This window comes from Nelusetta ayraudi, unplaced genomic scaffold (genome assembly GCF_046127955.1).
Source record: "Nelusetta ayraudi isolate G7.1 ecotype Tasmania unplaced genomic scaffold, CSIRO-AGI_Nayr_v1 ptg000026l, whole genome shotgun sequence".
In the NCBI taxonomy this organism is placed as follows: domain Eukaryota; kingdom Metazoa; phylum Chordata; class Actinopteri; order Tetraodontiformes; family Monacanthidae; genus Nelusetta; species Nelusetta ayraudi.
Window position 1 is genome coordinate 6370966 of NW_027466076.1, and position 17915 is coordinate 6388880.

The window sequence follows — 17915 nt, forward strand, 5'->3', positions numbered from 1 at the left end:
TGGTGAAAAGGCATTCTATCAATCCTATTGATTGCCAATCATCCAGCTGTCCTAATCTAATCTAATCTAATCTGAAAGATGTGTGTCCTCCTGCTGATGATAATAATGCATCTTATGTAAAAGTGTCTTTGTCAACACTCCAGGACACCGTGCAGGACGAAATAACAAAAAGAATATTGTCATCTATAAGATGCACACAAATAACAACTGTTGCAGTGAATGATGGGAGAATCATGCAATGGTTAAAAAACTAAAGACGCGATTTCCACCTTGCACAGGTGCAATTTTACCAATTCCATTTGTGTCTTGTCATTGCCATGTGAAGAGTGGTAAAATAATAAATAAATAAGTCACTACATAAATAAATAAATAAATAAATAAATAAATAAATAATCAATCCATCGATCAATCAATCCACGTCACACCTGCGGCTATTCTCATCCATGATGGGAACCACGTGGTCACAGGTGACCAGCGCAAAGCTTGGTGTTTTTTTTGTTTTTTTTTTTTGCTTGTTTGTTTTTGTTTCAGGGGGGGGTAATTCAGGTCCCGCAGTTTTCAACTTTGCGCACTCCATTATGACGTGTGTCGTTGGAGCGCTACGCCGTGCGAGGTTGCGTCATTTCCTGGCGAAGGACGCGAGGAGGCGAGCGAGGAGTGCAGCCGCGCCGCCGCGCCGCCGCCGCCAGTCTGCGCTGCGCCGCGCTGCCGCCGGAGTCTCGCGCTGGAGGAGCTGCTGTCTGCGGCGGAGAGCACCGACACACCGACCGACTGGTGGAGGCGGAGGAGGTGGTTGGTGGAGGGTCACCACGGCTGACGGACGGAGCGGTGGAGTACAGCAGGTTTAAAGCTCGCTGGATTTGCATCGATTTACGCGGAACTCGCAGCGAGTGCGTAGCGGACCTGGAGGCAAGTAGTGGTGAGCGGGACGCTGCGCAGGTGCGTAGAAACAACTTTTTTGACGTGTGTGTGTGTGTGTGTGTGTGTGTGTGTGTGTGTGTGTGTGTGTGTGTGTGTGTGTGTGTGTGTGTGTGTGTTTACTCCATGTCCTTGTCTAAACGTCCGCTACACCTGCGAGCTTTTGGACCGAGTGTTGGTTTGTTTTTTTATCTCCTCCAGCCGCGGTGTCCTTTATAAGGAAGGAGGTGCTGGCGGTGTCACCGGAGCAGCGCCGGAGCAGGCTTACCTCCTGGAGCACCGCAGCGGAGCTAATGACCTCCTCGGCGCGGTGCGTCGCTAAGCTGTCTGCCGGAGGGGGAGCGACTGTGTCGGCGACGCTGTTGCGCCTCCACTGACGCGCCGCTAAGCGCGGAAAGTTATTTTCCCTCCCTCCCTCCTTCCTGCCTTCCTTCCTTCCTTCCTTCCGTCCTTCTTTCGTTCCTCTGGATCTAATTACAAGCAACCCCGTGACAGTGACAGTGCACCGCGGTTCATTAAGGGAATACTTTTTATTAGCCTCCTATTCTTTCTTGACCAAGCAACTCGCAAAGTGGATGTTTCCCTCTCACATGATGGATGGAACCGGAGTGCGCCTCCTGCCGCCGCGTCCCCACAACACCACCAGCACCACCAGCACCACCAGCAGCAGCAGCAGCATGCGTGCTCTCTAACCCCGCACCGGCGTGGCGTCGCCGGACACACGCGCACCTCTGCCAGCATGAGCAGCACCGACCTGGAGCGCATGTCGCTCAGCTCCTCGGCCAACTCGCTGGCCTCCAGCGCTCGGACCCTGTCGGCCAACGTGAGGAAGCTGCACAACGCCCTCAACCTGCTGCTGGACGACCTGGAGAGGGAGCAGTTCATCCACTGCCTCAACGTCTACCACGCCAAGCGCAACGTCTACGACCTGGTGCAGACCCTCAACGTCATCCTCAACGCGCCCAGCAAGAGGCAGCTGCTGCCCATGCTGCGGCTGGTCATCCCTCGCTCCGACCAGCTGCTCTTCGAGCAGTACACCTCCGAGGGCCTCTACTTGAAGTCCGATTTGGTGGCCAGCAATGGCAGCCCCGCCGAGACCCCGCCGGGCGACTACCCCGGCGCCAGCCCCACGCCCCCGGGCCACTATTCGCCCAGCAAGCCGGCCGAATTCCAGGTGGCCCTGCGCGACTCGCCCGACTCCTTCAGCAGCAGCAGCGACGGCACGGCGGCTCCGCTGGTGCCGCTGCTGGGCAGGAACTTTATCCACGAGCCGCCGGGAGAGCTGCGCCAGGTCACCATGAAGCGGCACAAGAGCAACGAGGGCCTGGGCTTCAGCATCCGCGGCGGCTCGGAGCACGGCGTGGGCATCTACGTGTCCCAGGTGGAGGCCGGCAGCCTGGCGGAGAAGCAGGGGCTCCGCGTCGGCGACCAGATCATGAAGGTCAACGACAAAGTCTTTGAAAAAGTCACTCACGCCGAAGCCGTCAAGGTGAGCGTCACGTCTTCATTTCCTCCTTCATGTTGCCAACGATTAACAGACACCTTGCTGAGAAGAGATGTTGCTGTTCCAGTTTACTGTTGGTTATTTGTTCAGTCTTGTTGTTGTTTTTCTTTGATGTATTCAGTCTTGATCTGGTCTGGATCTCACTACTCTCTGGTCTTGATAAGCTCTTGGTTCTTGGTTTCGGTTGGCTGGTGCGGTCTCGACTGCAACACGTCGCCTGTCCTTCCCCTCTGTGTGTGTCTAGAATGGCCGAATTGCTCAATCTAGCCGCCTGTGTTTCTTGTCATGGCCTCAGTGTAGCAGCCGTGTTGCTGTAGATGGAGCGCTGGTTGGTTGCCTGCTGCAGAACCATGTCAGATGCAACTGGACACCCGTGAAGCAGCTGGTAACTGTAGAGGGATGGTGGCTTCTTGTGGCTGCGCTCTCTCTCTCTCTCTCTCTCGAGCTGCTTCTTCCTCGGCGCACCGTTGTTAATAATGGCTTGTAAAGGAAGCCTATTAGTGAATGAGCTGATAACAGAGCGATTCTAACTGGGGTGCAGCAGTGACTGATGGAAGGAGGGAGGCAGGCTGCGAGAAGTTTTTAATGAGCTGTCCATGGTGCTGGAGGTGTCTGGGAGCAGGGCTCCGTTTGTGTGCGTCTCTGCTCCAGCGCTGCTTCCTCATTGGCTGAATCCATCACGTTGGATGACCTGTGTAACGTTGACCTTTCATAGAAATGTATCAGTAGTCGAGGTAACATAACATCATTTATTACAGAGCATTTCTTTGCAACAATCCTCACCGCTCTGTCTGAAGATTGTTGGAAAGTTCATTCATTTCTTTAGTTTTAGTTTCTTCTCATTTTTCCTGATGCCTCCCAACCCTCCACTCTCTCAGGAGGACTTTTGCACTTCTATGCATGTGGATTTAGGGCAGCGCCATCCTTGGTGACCACTGCACACACTGCACAGCGCTATGATTAATAGTACCAGTGATGCTGCTGCTAACAGGTCGGCACCCAGCCAACATGAAGCATGTCGCGGATCAGATTTCCCTGGAGGTCATGATGCTCATTTTCAGCTAATTTTAATCTAAATCTTATTAAAGTCTCTTGGATGTGTGGCGACGTTCACCCTCCGGCCTGCACAGAAATCCATTACCACTGATTCATCCTGTGCAGTCAAACAAAGACTGAGAGCTTGTAACATGAATAGAAACTATAATAATCTTTGTATTGCTGGCAGAAGACGTCACGAGTATGTGTCAGTAAGACCAATAATTCATTGTTCATGAATTGTTCTTTCTCTAAACTATTGTGAAAACCAAATGAAACCGATTTTTGAGTCAATTTCCCTCAAACCGACAGTCACGCTCAGGAGTGGATTCTAGCTTGGAGCGCACGAGACGCAGATGAAATGTCATTTCCAAATCAATCTGCACTCTGAGAACTCTTGATGAATCCAGACGTGACAGCAGTCACATCAGATCTTCAGTGCTCACCTCAAAGTCAACTCAGCTTCTTCCTCACAGTGGTAGTTGACGTCTCACCAAGTCCCTGTGTTGTGGTGAAGAGGCCATCTTGATAATCTGAGGTTCTTTCCTGAGTGTGAATAACTTTTGAAGCTTAAATAACCCATAATAATACAGGACAACACAGCGACATAGCGGTGAATTTAAATCACGGTGATGAGGATCCATGACCGCATTTAAACATGGACACAAAAAGTCGCTTATATGACAACGGTGACGAGACAATGACTGTATTAACTGCAACTTTTGAACTTCTGGGACGTCCCTGTTTGTCAGCTTCTCATAGTGTTGACCGAGTGCACAAGGCCCCATATGTTTCCACAACATGCAGTTGCAATTAAAAAATAAGAAAGACAAAAACACCTTTAGCTCGTCACCAATGTTTCCTTTGCAACTTATTTGCATTCCATCACTTCTTCACAGAGCTTTTCCTCTGCACTGTGTGTGTGTGTGTGTGTGTGTGTGTGTGTGTGTGTGTGTGTGTGTGTGTGTGTGTGTGCTTCCACTCTTCCAGGCTTTATCTGCTCCACTTTAGCAGACCTGTGCTGCCTGATGAGTTCAGGGATGGCTTTTGAAAGCAGCAGATTGTTGTTTGGCCCAGGGGATGCGTCTGAGGCTTACAGCTGTATTTCTCTTGCTGTCGGTCTCTCTTGTGCGGCGGCCTCAGTCCCCACATGCCTGCCAAGGTCAGCTTCCCAGTCAGCGTTCATTTCTCCTGATGCTCATCTGTGAGCCCTGCTGGACAGTCAGGAGATGTGATGGGACGAATCAGGGGCATCAATCAGTTGGTTTTTCTGAGGCGGAGCCACGTCTCCAAGGCAGGTAGTTTAGTCTCAGTCTGAGTCGGAGGCAGCGTCTCCTCTGTCTCCTCCATTATAACTGGCTGAAAGTTTGGTTTCTGGCTGGGAAGGAACAAAGGTGGGATGCTGGCCAACAGACACGGGTGCATATATATATTTTTTTCTTGAAAAAAAGAGTGCGAAAATGTCTCAACACAGTCTCCTGGTCCTGTGTCTAAAAATGTCACGGCATGACTTTTAAAGCGGCTGAATTCCTGGTCCCAATTCGGCAGCCTGGGTTTGGCTGTCGCTAAAGAAGAATTTCTGCTCCAGATCATCAAACAGTGCTGGGGAAGCAGCAGCAACCTGCAGTAAATGAGGTTTGGTGCCTCCAGGCGTCGCCTCTTGGGCTGTGTATTACATACATGGCTTAGTTTGAAGCCGCTATCACTGCGCATGGAGATTCCACATACAAGTTGCCAGAAAGGTTTTGAGTGCATATCTTTGTCAACAAGGCCCCCTGGAGGTTGGACTAATGTGCAGTAAAGAGCAAAGTGTGTCTGCGTTGCAACTTTGCCAAGCAGATGAATAATTTCTCCCGTCCTTTGTTCCAAACTTTCAAAACCTTGGTCAACTTCCCTGAAGCCAAACCTTACTCAAGTTGCATTCAAGTGAGGATCTGCTCTCGTCTGACCAGCTTCCTTCTTCCGTGCATGAAGAAATAAAGCGCAACTCAACCTGGCGATTTTCACTGAAGTCATCTCACATAAATCCAAGGTCAAGTTTTACACTCGTAATGAATCTTGTAGCTTTTCATGCACTTCAGCTCTCTGTGTGTCCATGACATGGTCAGAAGGCCTCCCTCGCCAAGCCTGTGTGCACATGCTGAGTATTTGCCAGAGGCAGTTGATGAAAGGACTCACCAGGAATGTGGAATATCAATGAAAACAAATTCCCAAAGCAGCAAACACAGCAGCATAATAGCAGAAATGGCAACATCAGAGAGAAGAGCGGCGTAAATTGGAAAAACCTGATGTGTGGTGCGCAGGTCTGTGTGGAGGTGTTGGCTGGTGGAAAGACTCAGTGGAGATTTGCACTGCAGGTACATTGTGTGTTTGTCACAGATGAAAAGCAGAGGTCAGACATTGAGCTGGAGGTCCCTCAGCGCTGCCTCGCCGTGTTGATGAGGGCGGCAGTGGAGGCACACAAGCTGATGGACTGCAGCCCAGCGCCGGGGGGAAGCAGCTGGGAAGGCTTGTCTAATGGTGGAGGCAGTGTGGGGGGGGTATGCTACAACTGCTGTGGTCAGGGTCCCCCAGGCGAGGCGGAGACTCTGGGCCAGATTGCAGATTGGAGCCAGTGACCCTCTCGCCACAGTAGATGATCAGCTGCAGTCTGGCCTCGTCCTTCCCTCCAGCTGCAGCTGCACACGTTCCATGGAGGAGGTGGCGCTCTCTCCTCATTGGCTCGTGGCAGTAATGGTTTTAACCGACTCACCTGGGGAGTCGTGCAGGGGTTCGATGCAGTCGCTGAGATTGTGGTGTCAGAATTCAGGATCATGGAAGTTCATGTTGCCTCTGTCGTCATCATTTCATATTCTCTACTTTTGCTGTCAATTCCTCTGATAAATGAATGGAGGTCACATAATTATATTCATTTTCATTTTCGTTATTTGTGGCAAGTTATTTGACAACAGCAACCAGACAGACAGACAGACAGACAGACAGACAGACAGACAGAGGCAGGAAAACCCGACAAACTAACTGAAGCAAAGCTTTGGGCTCTTGATGCAGAGATGCAGAGATGGAGAGATGGAGAGATGGAGAGATGCAGAGAAGGAGAGATGGAGGGCAAACTAAGCCACGATGACCATCCTTCCTCTTCTGCCAACTAGAATGACTCCAGCCACTTTATAGCAGACCCAGTGCAGATGTACCATTGGCTAATATGTTGTCTGACACGTGTCTTTGGAATCAGTGTTCAGAACCTCCCCGTCCAGAACCTTCCAGTCTCTGGTCTTTCCTTCGGGTCTGCCAGAGGAACCCATGAGCAGTGGTGGCTTTTGCTTCACCCACTGAAACTGTGGTTGGAACACTTTGATGAGACAATGTTTTTGCCCAGACACCATCAGTGCAGTGGCGATAATTGTTGGTTCAGTCCACAAGTCAAATTGAAGGAGGCAGTTTGGGCAATGACCCTCGTGTTGTGCTTGAACGAGACTCTTCAGGCCTTTTATCCTTCACCAGCCGACACTCACCAGCTCAGTGGCTTCCAGTGGCCACTTCCCACTGCTGGCTGCTCGTGCATGGGTTCAATACACAACATATACACAATATATATTTTTCTGCCTTTATGAAACATGTCTTTATTGAACCAGAACAAATTGTCTTGTGTCTTGAGACGAGGACAAAGCCAAGACGCTGGACTTTTTCAAAACTCCCATGTTTGCTCTTCACTGCTGAAGCATATTCTCCTCACTGGAACAGAGCTCACTGGGATGACTGAATTGCAGGCGTGGACTGAGAGCGCTTTTTGGTTTCCTTTGTCAGACGAGCAATAAAAGTGCTGTTCTCAGAGCTGGAAGTGGGAAGTGATTGAATGCTGCCACTTGATCCAGGTTGATGAAATGACAGGCGGAAGCAGACTGGTGGAGCAGTGCACACGCTGATTGCTGTTTCGCAGCCCTTCTAAAGGGAGGTGCAGCCCCTCAAGTAGTAATCAAGCACCTGAGCTGTAGTCCTCCTTGTGATTATAGTCTGAAATATTTATGAATGACTTTAATTAAGTGGGAGGGCCCAGCTCTGACCGTCACTGTGCTGCTGCTGCTGCTGCTGCTGCTGCTGCTGCTGCTGCTGCATGTTAGCGCTAAACTCTGACTGATGCTTCTTCTACTACACTTATGGTATAGATTTGCTTACCACTCGCTCAGTGCAGCACTTTGCAACAGGCTCTAATAAGTCAAAGTACCCACTCTCTCGCCACTCACGGCCCAAAGTTCAAATTTCACCTTTTTTGTTCGTATTAAAATGTGACATCAAATTCTGGCAGCATTTGAATCCTCTACCAGTTGCCCCACCAGGTGTTCAACAAGCAGATCTGCAGCCAAAAGTTGCTCTATTGCAGCATCATAATCACTTTACAATGGAGCTGCCAAATGCCTTAGTTCACTGCAAAGGTGTCCCCAATCCATCAGCTGGTCCCCGCAGTGCTAAATCACCGGAAGCAACCATTAATATCCGGCCAATGAGGCAAATCCTCCACTTCTGCTGACTTCTGTCCACACACAGGAAATGGCTTCTTTTATTAGTGCCTGGGGACTCTCACACACATCAAGCTGTATTAAAAGGCCTTTATTGAAACACCTTTTTTTTTTACATACTGTGAGAAAGTAGAGTTTAACGAGATGAATGGCCAGAGGTTCACTGGAATGGTTTGAGTGGTCAGTCTGTTGAGTCTGATGAGGCTCCACCTAAACTCAAGTCAACAATAAATCTCACCTTCGTCTCCACACTTCCGTGTCCACAAGACTTTTCTTCATTCCTTATTGTGCTGCTTCCAGAAGCTTCCAGTTCATATGTTCAGCATTCCTTTTGTCATGATATATATATGTACAGTATATATATATGACATATCAGTTGTTTTGCTGTTGGCTGCAGTGGAACTACACCAGAGTTCACAGCAGATCATTGGTGGATGGATGTTTGCAGTTGTGTAATTGCAGTATTATGTGGTCACATTATGCATACTGTAGCCTTTGCACGTACCAAAGTGAGTCTGGACTCCAGCTGATGTATTCACAGCATGTTCTGATGCAGTGCCCTTCCTTAAAGGCCCAAAGGAAATAAAGGGGGATTAGTGGTGTAATGGGATTCATGGAGCTGCATGTAGGTTTTAAAAACTGCCTCAAAGTATTTCAACTTGTACACTGCATGTGTGTTTGAGCTCTTTAAGCAACCACACCCACATAAACCCAACTCAAGCATACGTTTCTAAAAACGCAGTGAACTTGACATCAGCGGAGCCAATCCTTCATTCACAGAACACAGTGATGTTTGGTTTGACAGTTAATTGATGGGGTTCAGTCAAGCCCCTGAGACCTGTCGCTTGAAGACTGATGCACCAGTGCTCACCAGTGCTCACCCAGCTGATCAGCTGACCATGGACTCTGACGGTTGAGGTGATTTTAGTTCCGAGGCTCTGCTGACGTGCCAACGTGGGAGTTGTGAGGCTGAAGGTTTGCGCTGAATATAAATGAGAAATCAAAAGGCTCATTGTTACCTTGATTCAGTCTGCTTCTATCTGACAAGTGTAATTATGAGCCTGGCCTGGTGAGAGAGGTGTGCGGAGCCACCATGGGCTCAGTCATTATGACCGTGCTCAGGCCAGCGGCTTGTTGCCGAGGCGCTCAGTCAGAAAACTCAGAGGTGAGTCGCAGCTTCCGGAATAATTTTTTTTTTTTTTTACAATAATTCAGTTCAACTTCATTATTCCACTCTGGCTTTTGACAGTCGCACCCTCTTGACTCCCGCACACATCCTGTGAGCCTCCATACCATCAGTTTTATTACATTCCATCACTGGGTTTGCTTCTGTCTGGTGTGTGGTGACATTATTGAATTTAACGCCTGCGTCCATCGCTGGGAGCAGCCGGAGCTCACAGCCTTTGATCTCCACGTCTCCAAGCAGCTGCACTGGAGCCAACTGGGCCACAACTTGCACCAGCCCAGTGTAATTAACCTTTGTCTCTCCCCTAATGCCCCCCCCCACCCCCCCCTCCCAACGCTTGCATTATATAAGCTGCAGACCATCGGACCTTTTATTTACATCCCTTCATCATCACCAAGCTTCTAAAATGGCCAGAAACCTTTTTTTTTTTTTGCTTCAGTTTGGATCCCTGTTTTGGCTCTGGGGTGTGTCAGAGTCGGGACGGATGGCCCTCACAGTGCTCACAGTGCTCATTGTGCTCAGACAAATTCTCCTCCGCTGTCTGATGCAAGCGGCCATCTAATGACTGCTGCTCTGGCAGAGGAGGTGAAGTAGGGGGAGGAGGAGGAGGAGGAGGAGGGATTTAATAGAGTTACGTAAGCACAACACGGGACGATTTAAATAATCTTCCCAGGAGAAAAAGGGACTTTCTGCGAAATTGTGAAGCCTTCTGATCTGAGCGATCGGAGCAGGAGAGGAGTTGGGAACAAAGGACAACAAGGAAAAGGTGGAGCGGCTGGGAAGGACTCCAGTGGGAGTCACACCAGCCTGATGAAGGTCTTTAGAAGTGGCTGCTTTCAGTCACTGGCTGCGTGGAGATAGTGACCACCAGCCCACTCTAAAGCCTCTTTTGTGCGTCTGTCAGATTACATTGTGTCCTTCACAGTCCAGGCAGTGAGGGCACACCAGGGTGGTCCCTCCCCTCCCTCCCTCCCCTCACCTCCCTTTCAGGATCTCAGACAACAGCAGAAGAGCCGCGCAGGTCATCCGATACCTGTCACCCCAAACACACACACTCACACACACACACACACACACACACACACACACACACCACGTCTCCCTGCGTCTCTCCACTCGCCATCTGCTGCTCCTCACCACCAACACCAGAGAGAGAGCTGCACCAAAACCTGCAACGAGCTGCTTTCCATCACACCAAACCTGAATATGGGAATAAAGTCTGGTGATGGAAGTAGCTCAGCTTGGAAGAACCTCTCCAACACGGCTCAAAGGTTCTGACGTTCTCATCAGGAGCTTTTTCCACACGTATCCATGTCGAGGAACATCGCTAAAGTGTCATGGAAACACTTTGTTCACAATGACACGTCAGCGGACGTGACATGCGGGGTCACGTGACCAGTTCGCTGACCAGTGGAAATGACACGCTATGTTTTGGCTTAATTCTGGTCAAATCATGCGGGATGAGATTTGACCGGAATGACGGCTTATGATCTTCACATCATTCAGTGGAAACACCTGCAAATTGCAATTGTACTCTGTGGAAATTTAAAAAAAACTTTGCTTTTATTTTGGGAAAAGCGGTGATGGAAACGCAGCTGGTGTAAAGAAGCAGCATTGAGGAGCAGCGGCGGAAGGAAAAAAAGAATCTCGTGAGTCAGGCAGAGCACCGCACGGCTGCGGCTGTACGTTTCCCAGCGATCCGTGTAATTATTTGATAAGACCTTAATTCAAGGCACAAATGAAGCACGTAATGGACATTCAACACGTAGCCTTATCTGCAGCCGAGGCCTCCCCGCCGTGAATAATTCAAGAGGAGAGAGAGCCGTCAGCGTGGAGCGGCCGCTCTTAATGAATGGACTGCTGCTGCTGCTGCTGCTGCTGCTGCTGCTGCTGCTGCTGCTCGGGTGCAGGTGGGAGACGCTTTCACATTCCACACTCAACTTTTGCTCTGCTGACCAGCAGGTTCGTACTGAAGTTGTAATGCGGGGAAGTTCTGGTGTGAGGCTGTTTGATTCTTCAGTTTACCACTGAGCTGGATCAGGGCGATGATAACACATTGCATGCTTGGTGTATGGTGCCCAGGGCTGGCTGTCATTGGAACAATCAATACATTTTTCAATATGATGCCAATATTGGATACTTTGGATCTGAAGCCGGTTCCAGAACGATTCCAGACTTTTTTTCACACCAAGTGTTTTACAATCAATTTGAACGACGACAGAAACATTGCCATTACAGCGCAAAGTCACGTCCGCTGACGTGTCAATGTGAATAAAGTGTTTCCATGACAATTTTGCGATATTCCTCTGTATGGATCCGTGTGAAAACCACCTGATGAGAACATCAAGACCTCTTAGCCAAACGCAGCTGGTGGAGACTCATCAGTGACCTTCAGAGGCTTCCATTTACTTTCCTGGATATTGAGCACCAACTTTGAAGTGCCACATAATTTACATGTGTACATAATGTACACATGCTGACTCTCAAACACAGCCACCGCGTTGAGTGAATGTGTTAAACTTCTGAAAAGTGGCCATCAGGTGACCTGTTGAAGCCGGAGGGAAGCCCTCACGCTCGGTGTTGGTCGGGCCGCACTGTGCTGATAGTGCACAGTGACTCACACAGGCAGACATGATGCACCATATAGGTATCAAACAGCAGCGTGGAGTAGAACGCAAACAGAGTGGCCGAGCCTGTGATGTGCAGAGAGCTGCCAGTGAGCACTGTAATGCACTGCGGCGCCTGCTGAGCCATTAGCAGGAGGGTTTGATGGCTGCTGAAGATGTTTGTCACACTTACTGAGGCGACACTCTGAATCCATCACAGCCCAGTATAGATTGGCTGGAGTGGTGCAAAGTTTGCAAACTATTCCTCCAGAACCACCTGCTTCTAGAATAGTTGGCCACTCAAGAGGAAAAAAGCAGAGTGTGATTTCATTTGAGGAAACGCTACAAAGATTGTGATTGATTGTGTCTTCTTTAAGAAGAGTAATTGGCAGAGTAGGCAAGGCTCCCGGAACGTCGGGGAAGTCGGAGGCCAGTTGGATAAGAATAAATTAAGCAGTTAAAGCATCTGACAACAAACTGCAGCTGGTCTGTGGACTCTGACGGTACCGAGACCTCCTGAGTGTTTTGCTTTCAGGACAAACATTCCACCCAAACATAATTCCAGACAAAAACTGGTTTCCTACATTTGCTGTCAGTTGCTAATGCAGGGCCAGTGGTGGAGTTCAGCACATTGATGGGAACTTTTCTCAATGAAGGTTGAATGAAAACTGAATGTAGAGTTTTCCCACTGTCTTCATTCACCTCCCTCTTTCGGAATGACATTTCTTTCCGGATCTAATCAGACTCTTCCCGTTGATGTGTTTGCGTGAAGCATCTTTGTTCTGATTACTTGTGTCCAGCATGGCCGGTGTTAGGGCTTGGAAAACGTTGTCCTTTGCTTTGAATTGTTTCTGTCTCTTTCAAACCAAGGTGTCCTGAGGTCACATCACTTAGAGGATTACTGGAGGATATCAGCAGGTCTGTGTAAAATTGAAAAGTGGAGGACAATATGGATGGCAATGCGCTATTTGCCCTTGCACTGTATTAGCATCTGGGGCCGGGAGTCTGTGTGTAATATCACCAGCGTGATCTTTATCAGACGGGTGCACAGCAGAGCGACGCCTTGATTGCTTCACAGTGAACTCGCAGGAACAAACTAAGCAGCTTTCATTGTGGCCTCAGATTAACATTCCTGGCAAGGTAATTTATTTAAAAAGCTAAAACCGCCTCAGACGGATAATTGACTCCACGTTTTGGAGGGACGCGCTGGTATTAGGGGACTTAGCGAACTAATGGAAAAAAGAGAAATGGGAGGGAGGAGGTTGAAGGAGATTTATCTCCACTGTTCCATCCTGCTGCTGTGTCTGGTCAGGAGTCAGTCCAGTGTCCTGGTGGCCAGTGTCCTGGTGCCAGTGTCCTGGTGGCCAGTGTCCTGGTGGCCAGTCCACTGTGTGTCCTCTGTGGTGCCACTCAGTCCACACCACATCTAAAACCTGAGGTCAAAGGTGAGCGAGGGAGGTGAAGAGGACAGTGTGTGTGACTGTGATTGCAGATTCTGTTTCTTTTTGTGTTGCGGTTCTTGGAGGAAAAATGCTTTTTGGGCCAAATGTGATTTTGGCTGCAGTACTTTGAGTGGCCACTGGAAAGGTTATTGCCATATTGCCAGTTTGGTATCCAGCTCTTATAATACACCCATGGGTTACAGACTGGACAATGGTGCTGGTTTAAAGAAGGACAAACAACCACTCGCACTCGCAGACAGAAGGAGAGGAGGAGATGCAGCTCCAGACTCTTCACCTAGGTTCCCATCCAGGTCTCACTCATTCAGTCATCTGTCTCTCTGAACTCCTTGCTACTTTAGGTCTGCACCAGGCTGAGATGCTCAGGTAGCAACCTGCGACTTATCTCCGTTGATCTCCATCTAGCCAGTGTGTGTCCATCAGCATTTGGACCTTTGACCCTTGAGCTGCGTGTTTTTGCTAGCGTGCAGAGATCCTAGCTCAGTGTTGGATGGGTGAGGTTGTGAGGAGGTGCAGCACTCCCTCCCTGGTTCCTCCTCCCAGACACAGCAACATCACTTGTACGTTAGCACCTCCTCCCTCCCAGCCAAGGCCTTGTTGTTCATGACAGACAGGCCCTACAGTGCTGCGCTGGCTGACAACTGGGCCTCCTAAATCTCCAGAAGTGCTCCTGGTGTTTGTGTCTCAGCGGGAATCCTTCCTCAGTGGCGCCGCGTCTTTCCAGTGGGAGCGTCTTGCACGCAGCTGGACGTCTCATTGGCCTCCAGCTTCAATACATCGCAGTGATATTGTGCAGTGACCTCTGCTGTCTGGCCATTAGCGGCTGCTTGTCTGCAGAGCCCATCACACAGCGAGAGGCCGGCCCTCTGTCAGCTCCCATTCTCTTCTGGTTTCACAGGTGGGAGGGGCCACCGCTCTCGCTCTCTCTCTGTCTCTCGCCCAGGCTCTAATTAGAATCCGCTCGACGTCCTGTTGTTGGCCACCCGAGTGGAACAATTACAGCGTTTGCTGGCCGTCACGCCCACTCCGCCCTCCGCAGCGCTGTTGACATTCATACAGATGGATGACGCGTGCGCGTGCGTCTCCGTGTTGTGTGGAGACGAAGCTGCTGAGAGCTCAGCGGTGAACGGCAGCGTCTTGGCAGCTGTAAAGGTCAAACAGCAGCGCCGCAGTGTGTAGTAAAAAACACAAGTTAAGACATTCAGGACTAGTTGAGGTTGTTCTCTCCTCATGGGACAGAGACTAACAACAGCTGCAATGTTCACGTCATGTTGGAGGAACATCTGCCTCTATTTCAGCAAATGGGATCTGCACATTGTTGATTGGTATTTTTTTCACAACAAAATCCAAAAGCTGCAGAAATGCTTTTTTTTTTCTAAATCGTGCCATTAGTGCAGTGAAATGTCAGCGAGCCGTCCCCCCAGGGAGCAGCGCTCAACATATTTAGCGCACTGCATAATGATGAAGTAGCTGCACTACACCTTGCCATTGTGGTAGGCACTGTAGTTCTCTGGATGGAAACCACTGCTTTAAATGTGTGATTTGATGCACCAGACATGACATTGAAACCCCCCCCCACCCTGCAGGAATGTTGTCACGGCTTTTCAATTTGCCTTGGAAGCAACTCTCTGGCAACACCGCGTTATTATTTCATGGTGTGACAGACGTGCAAGTTACAACTGTCCCCACTAGGTTGTGGTGGAGTTGTTGGATTGTGTATTTGAAACTGGCATCTCTGGCAAAACAACCCTGGTAATTAAAGGTAATGCACCTGGCCGTGTGGCATTAGGGATGTGTTGCTGTTGTTGTTTCAGTATTGATGGTCGGTGATGCGATTGGTTGGCAGCCTCTAAGCAGCAGCTGTCAGGCGATGACTCGTCCCTGAGTGACACCTCAGGATGCAGCTTCCCCTCCTCTGCTCTCTGATTGCACTGCTGTTGGCAAACACTGCTATCCCAGCTAATAGGTGGACACAAGGGGAGCAGTGGGCTGACAGATAAGGGCTTTAGAGGGGGAGGGGCTGAGGAGAGGAGAGGCGGGACCTTCACAAGACAGAAGGAGTAGGACAACAGTTCTACTAAGAAATGCACAAAGATACGTGACTGAGATTGAAAGGATGCTTTGTGTTCTGATGTGTTTGAGAGGATCAGCCATGGCTTCAGTCAGGTCAAAGTTCATTTATGGAACACTTTGAACACGACCTGGTCTAAAGTGTCAGAGTTTAGCTTCATCATTTATATGAAACTTGGAAGAAACAATGCAAGAAAAGTATCTGCAATAACCAGCTGCAGTCCTCAGTGGCTTCTTCAGCTTCCAGTCCACCGTCCACCTTCACGTCTTCTCATGCAGGAGGAAACCTCGCCACCCAAAAGAGACTTCCTCTCCCCTGCTGCTGAAAGTTGCATGAAGTCCACTAGAAATGCATGTTTTAACGACGACAATGTCACCCAAGGGCTCCATCGGCGGTCCGGCCGAGTGAGGCCGACCCGGTGCCAGTTCAGCAGGCTGCTCTTAGTGCTGCTGGTTTAAAAGCCACTCAAAGTTAAGTGGTGCTATATAAAGGAGCTGTGGGCCGATCAGAACCTGCCTGTCTGGTTGCCCTGTCTTCCAGAAACACCCATGAACACTGGCTCACTGTGTGTGTGTGTGTGTGTGTGTGTGTGTGTGTGTGTGTGTGTGTGTGTGTGTGTGTGTGTGTGTGTGTGTGTGTGTGGGAGACACAGGCGCCACTGATTAGCTATGGTGTTGGATGACCTCTAATGAATGAACAGAATGATGCACCAACCAGGAGCCTTCATCTGCCCAGACACACATATGAAGTCATTTAAAAGACATGCAGAGATTTGCTAGTGCTTCCAGAGGTCTGACGAATGTTCTGTATGACTTTGAGCAGCACCGTCGGGGCCATAATGGCTCCACTCTTTGACTGGCTGAGTCCACATATAAGACTGGACATCAACTTTCTAATAACAGCATGAACCGTGAGCACATGACTGCTGCTAACAGACATATGGCCGGCACCTGTCTGCCTTGGATACCTGAGTAGAATCCCAAATGCATCATTATTTGCCACCCGGAGTTCTTATATGTATATAAAAGATTTTTTTTTTATTGTGTAGTAATTACTTTAATAGCACTTTAGTCAGTTCCCATGTACTTGCACCATGTTTCCAGCCCAGCTATGATTCCCCTCCCCCCACGAAAACCTATTTGTTAAACAATCCTTCATTTGTTTTGATGGCAGTGCCTTTAAACTGCCTCAGTGACCAGCAGCAGTACAGCTGCCCATGCTGTGTGTATTCTCATAATATTATGGTGTGTACTAAAATGCCTATGGAAATTGCCATGTGGTTGTGGTTGTGCGAGCCACTATGAGGTTGTCAGTTACTGTCTCTATATGGTATTGATTGACTCTGTATATGGCTTGAGGTAAAAGCTAGCGCTGCTTATAGGAGCTATTCAGAGCTGCTTGTGCGCTCACTAATCAACTAGAGACACACACACACACACACACACACACACACACACACACACACACACACAGGCTGTATACACAACAGCCGGTGGCTAATCAGCTTAAAACTGGCTGCCAGCAGATTTGTCTGTTACTCTGCTGCCCTCTATTTAATTATTTATTTATTTATTTGAAACAATGTGTGGATTTACCAGCCACTCGCTCAAACGGCAACAAGACTTCTGGCTTTTCCTGTTAGCAGATATTTATTTTTACAGATGCATTGGTCCAACAATAAAAGACGCAGTGCGCCGTGGTCGTAGTCGTCTTCCTGCGTTGTTTTTTTTTTTTGCATGAAGCATATGGAGGAGCATTAAGGCCGATGAGTTTCCTCATCCTCTGAACGCATGCATATCATGCGCATGCTGCAAACACAGCAACGTCTCTGAGGTGTCGAGCAGGTTCCTGAAATGCAAGGCTTCCTGCAAAGTGGCGCACGTCTGAGTGCTGATCAAATCTTCAAGGCCAGAAGTCAGATTGATGGAATCATCAATGGCAACACTTTGTTCCAATAAAACATTTCCTCAGGCTCTGAAATCACTTCCACGGGTTGAGGAAATGCTTCGGTCTTCTGCAGCAGTTTGGGAAAGCAGATCCCGCTATGAATTTTGCAAAGAACTATTTTTACCTGAGCGAACTTACATACATTAAGAAAGCACTTTAAAATCTACCTTCCACTCCACTCTTTCTGTTGTTTGTGCACTGAAAATAGTAAAATGCCTCTTTGGCTACGTCATGAAAATGACCATCCACTTTATTTTCTTTGACTCTGCATTCTTTAATTCAACAGTTGTGCTTTTGTCTTCTGGTTGCACTGGCAACATGTGCAGCTCTGCAGATCTCGCCTTATGTCCACTGTGAATGCTCTCAACCACAACTTGCCCGAGATTATTGATGCGAAGGCACTGAACCCCTCATGAAGCCCCTCCCCCGTCTCTCCCAGCAAACACACCAGCACATCATCACTTACAATGTTTGCAATTAGCGAGCCCCAGCTCATCACACGACATGAATTCATTCATTCATTCAGATTCATTCAATTCATTGATTTTAGTCAATTTTTAATCCGTCATTATTATTATTATTATTATTATTATTATTATTATTATTATTATTATTATTATTATTATTATTATTAGTTAGTGTTGGTTAAGCAGCCAAGTGTCAGCCTGGAGATC

At 48.8% G+C, this 17915-nt stretch overlaps 1 protein-coding gene across 1 annotated transcript in view; it reads left to right on the top strand.

Moving 5' to 3' along the window:
* The first annotated feature begins 1164 nt into the window (after nt 1–1164).
* The window catches only part of whrna (whirlin a), an 85899-nt gene continuing 69148 nt past the window's right edge, over nt 1165–17915 (top strand). The window contains exon 1 of the mRNA XM_076029354.1: nt 1165–2407. Coding sequence (XP_075885469.1) covers nt 1658–2407 — 750 coding nt within the window. The 5' untranslated portion in view covers nt 1165–1657. The remainder of the gene's footprint in view (nt 2408–17915) is intronic.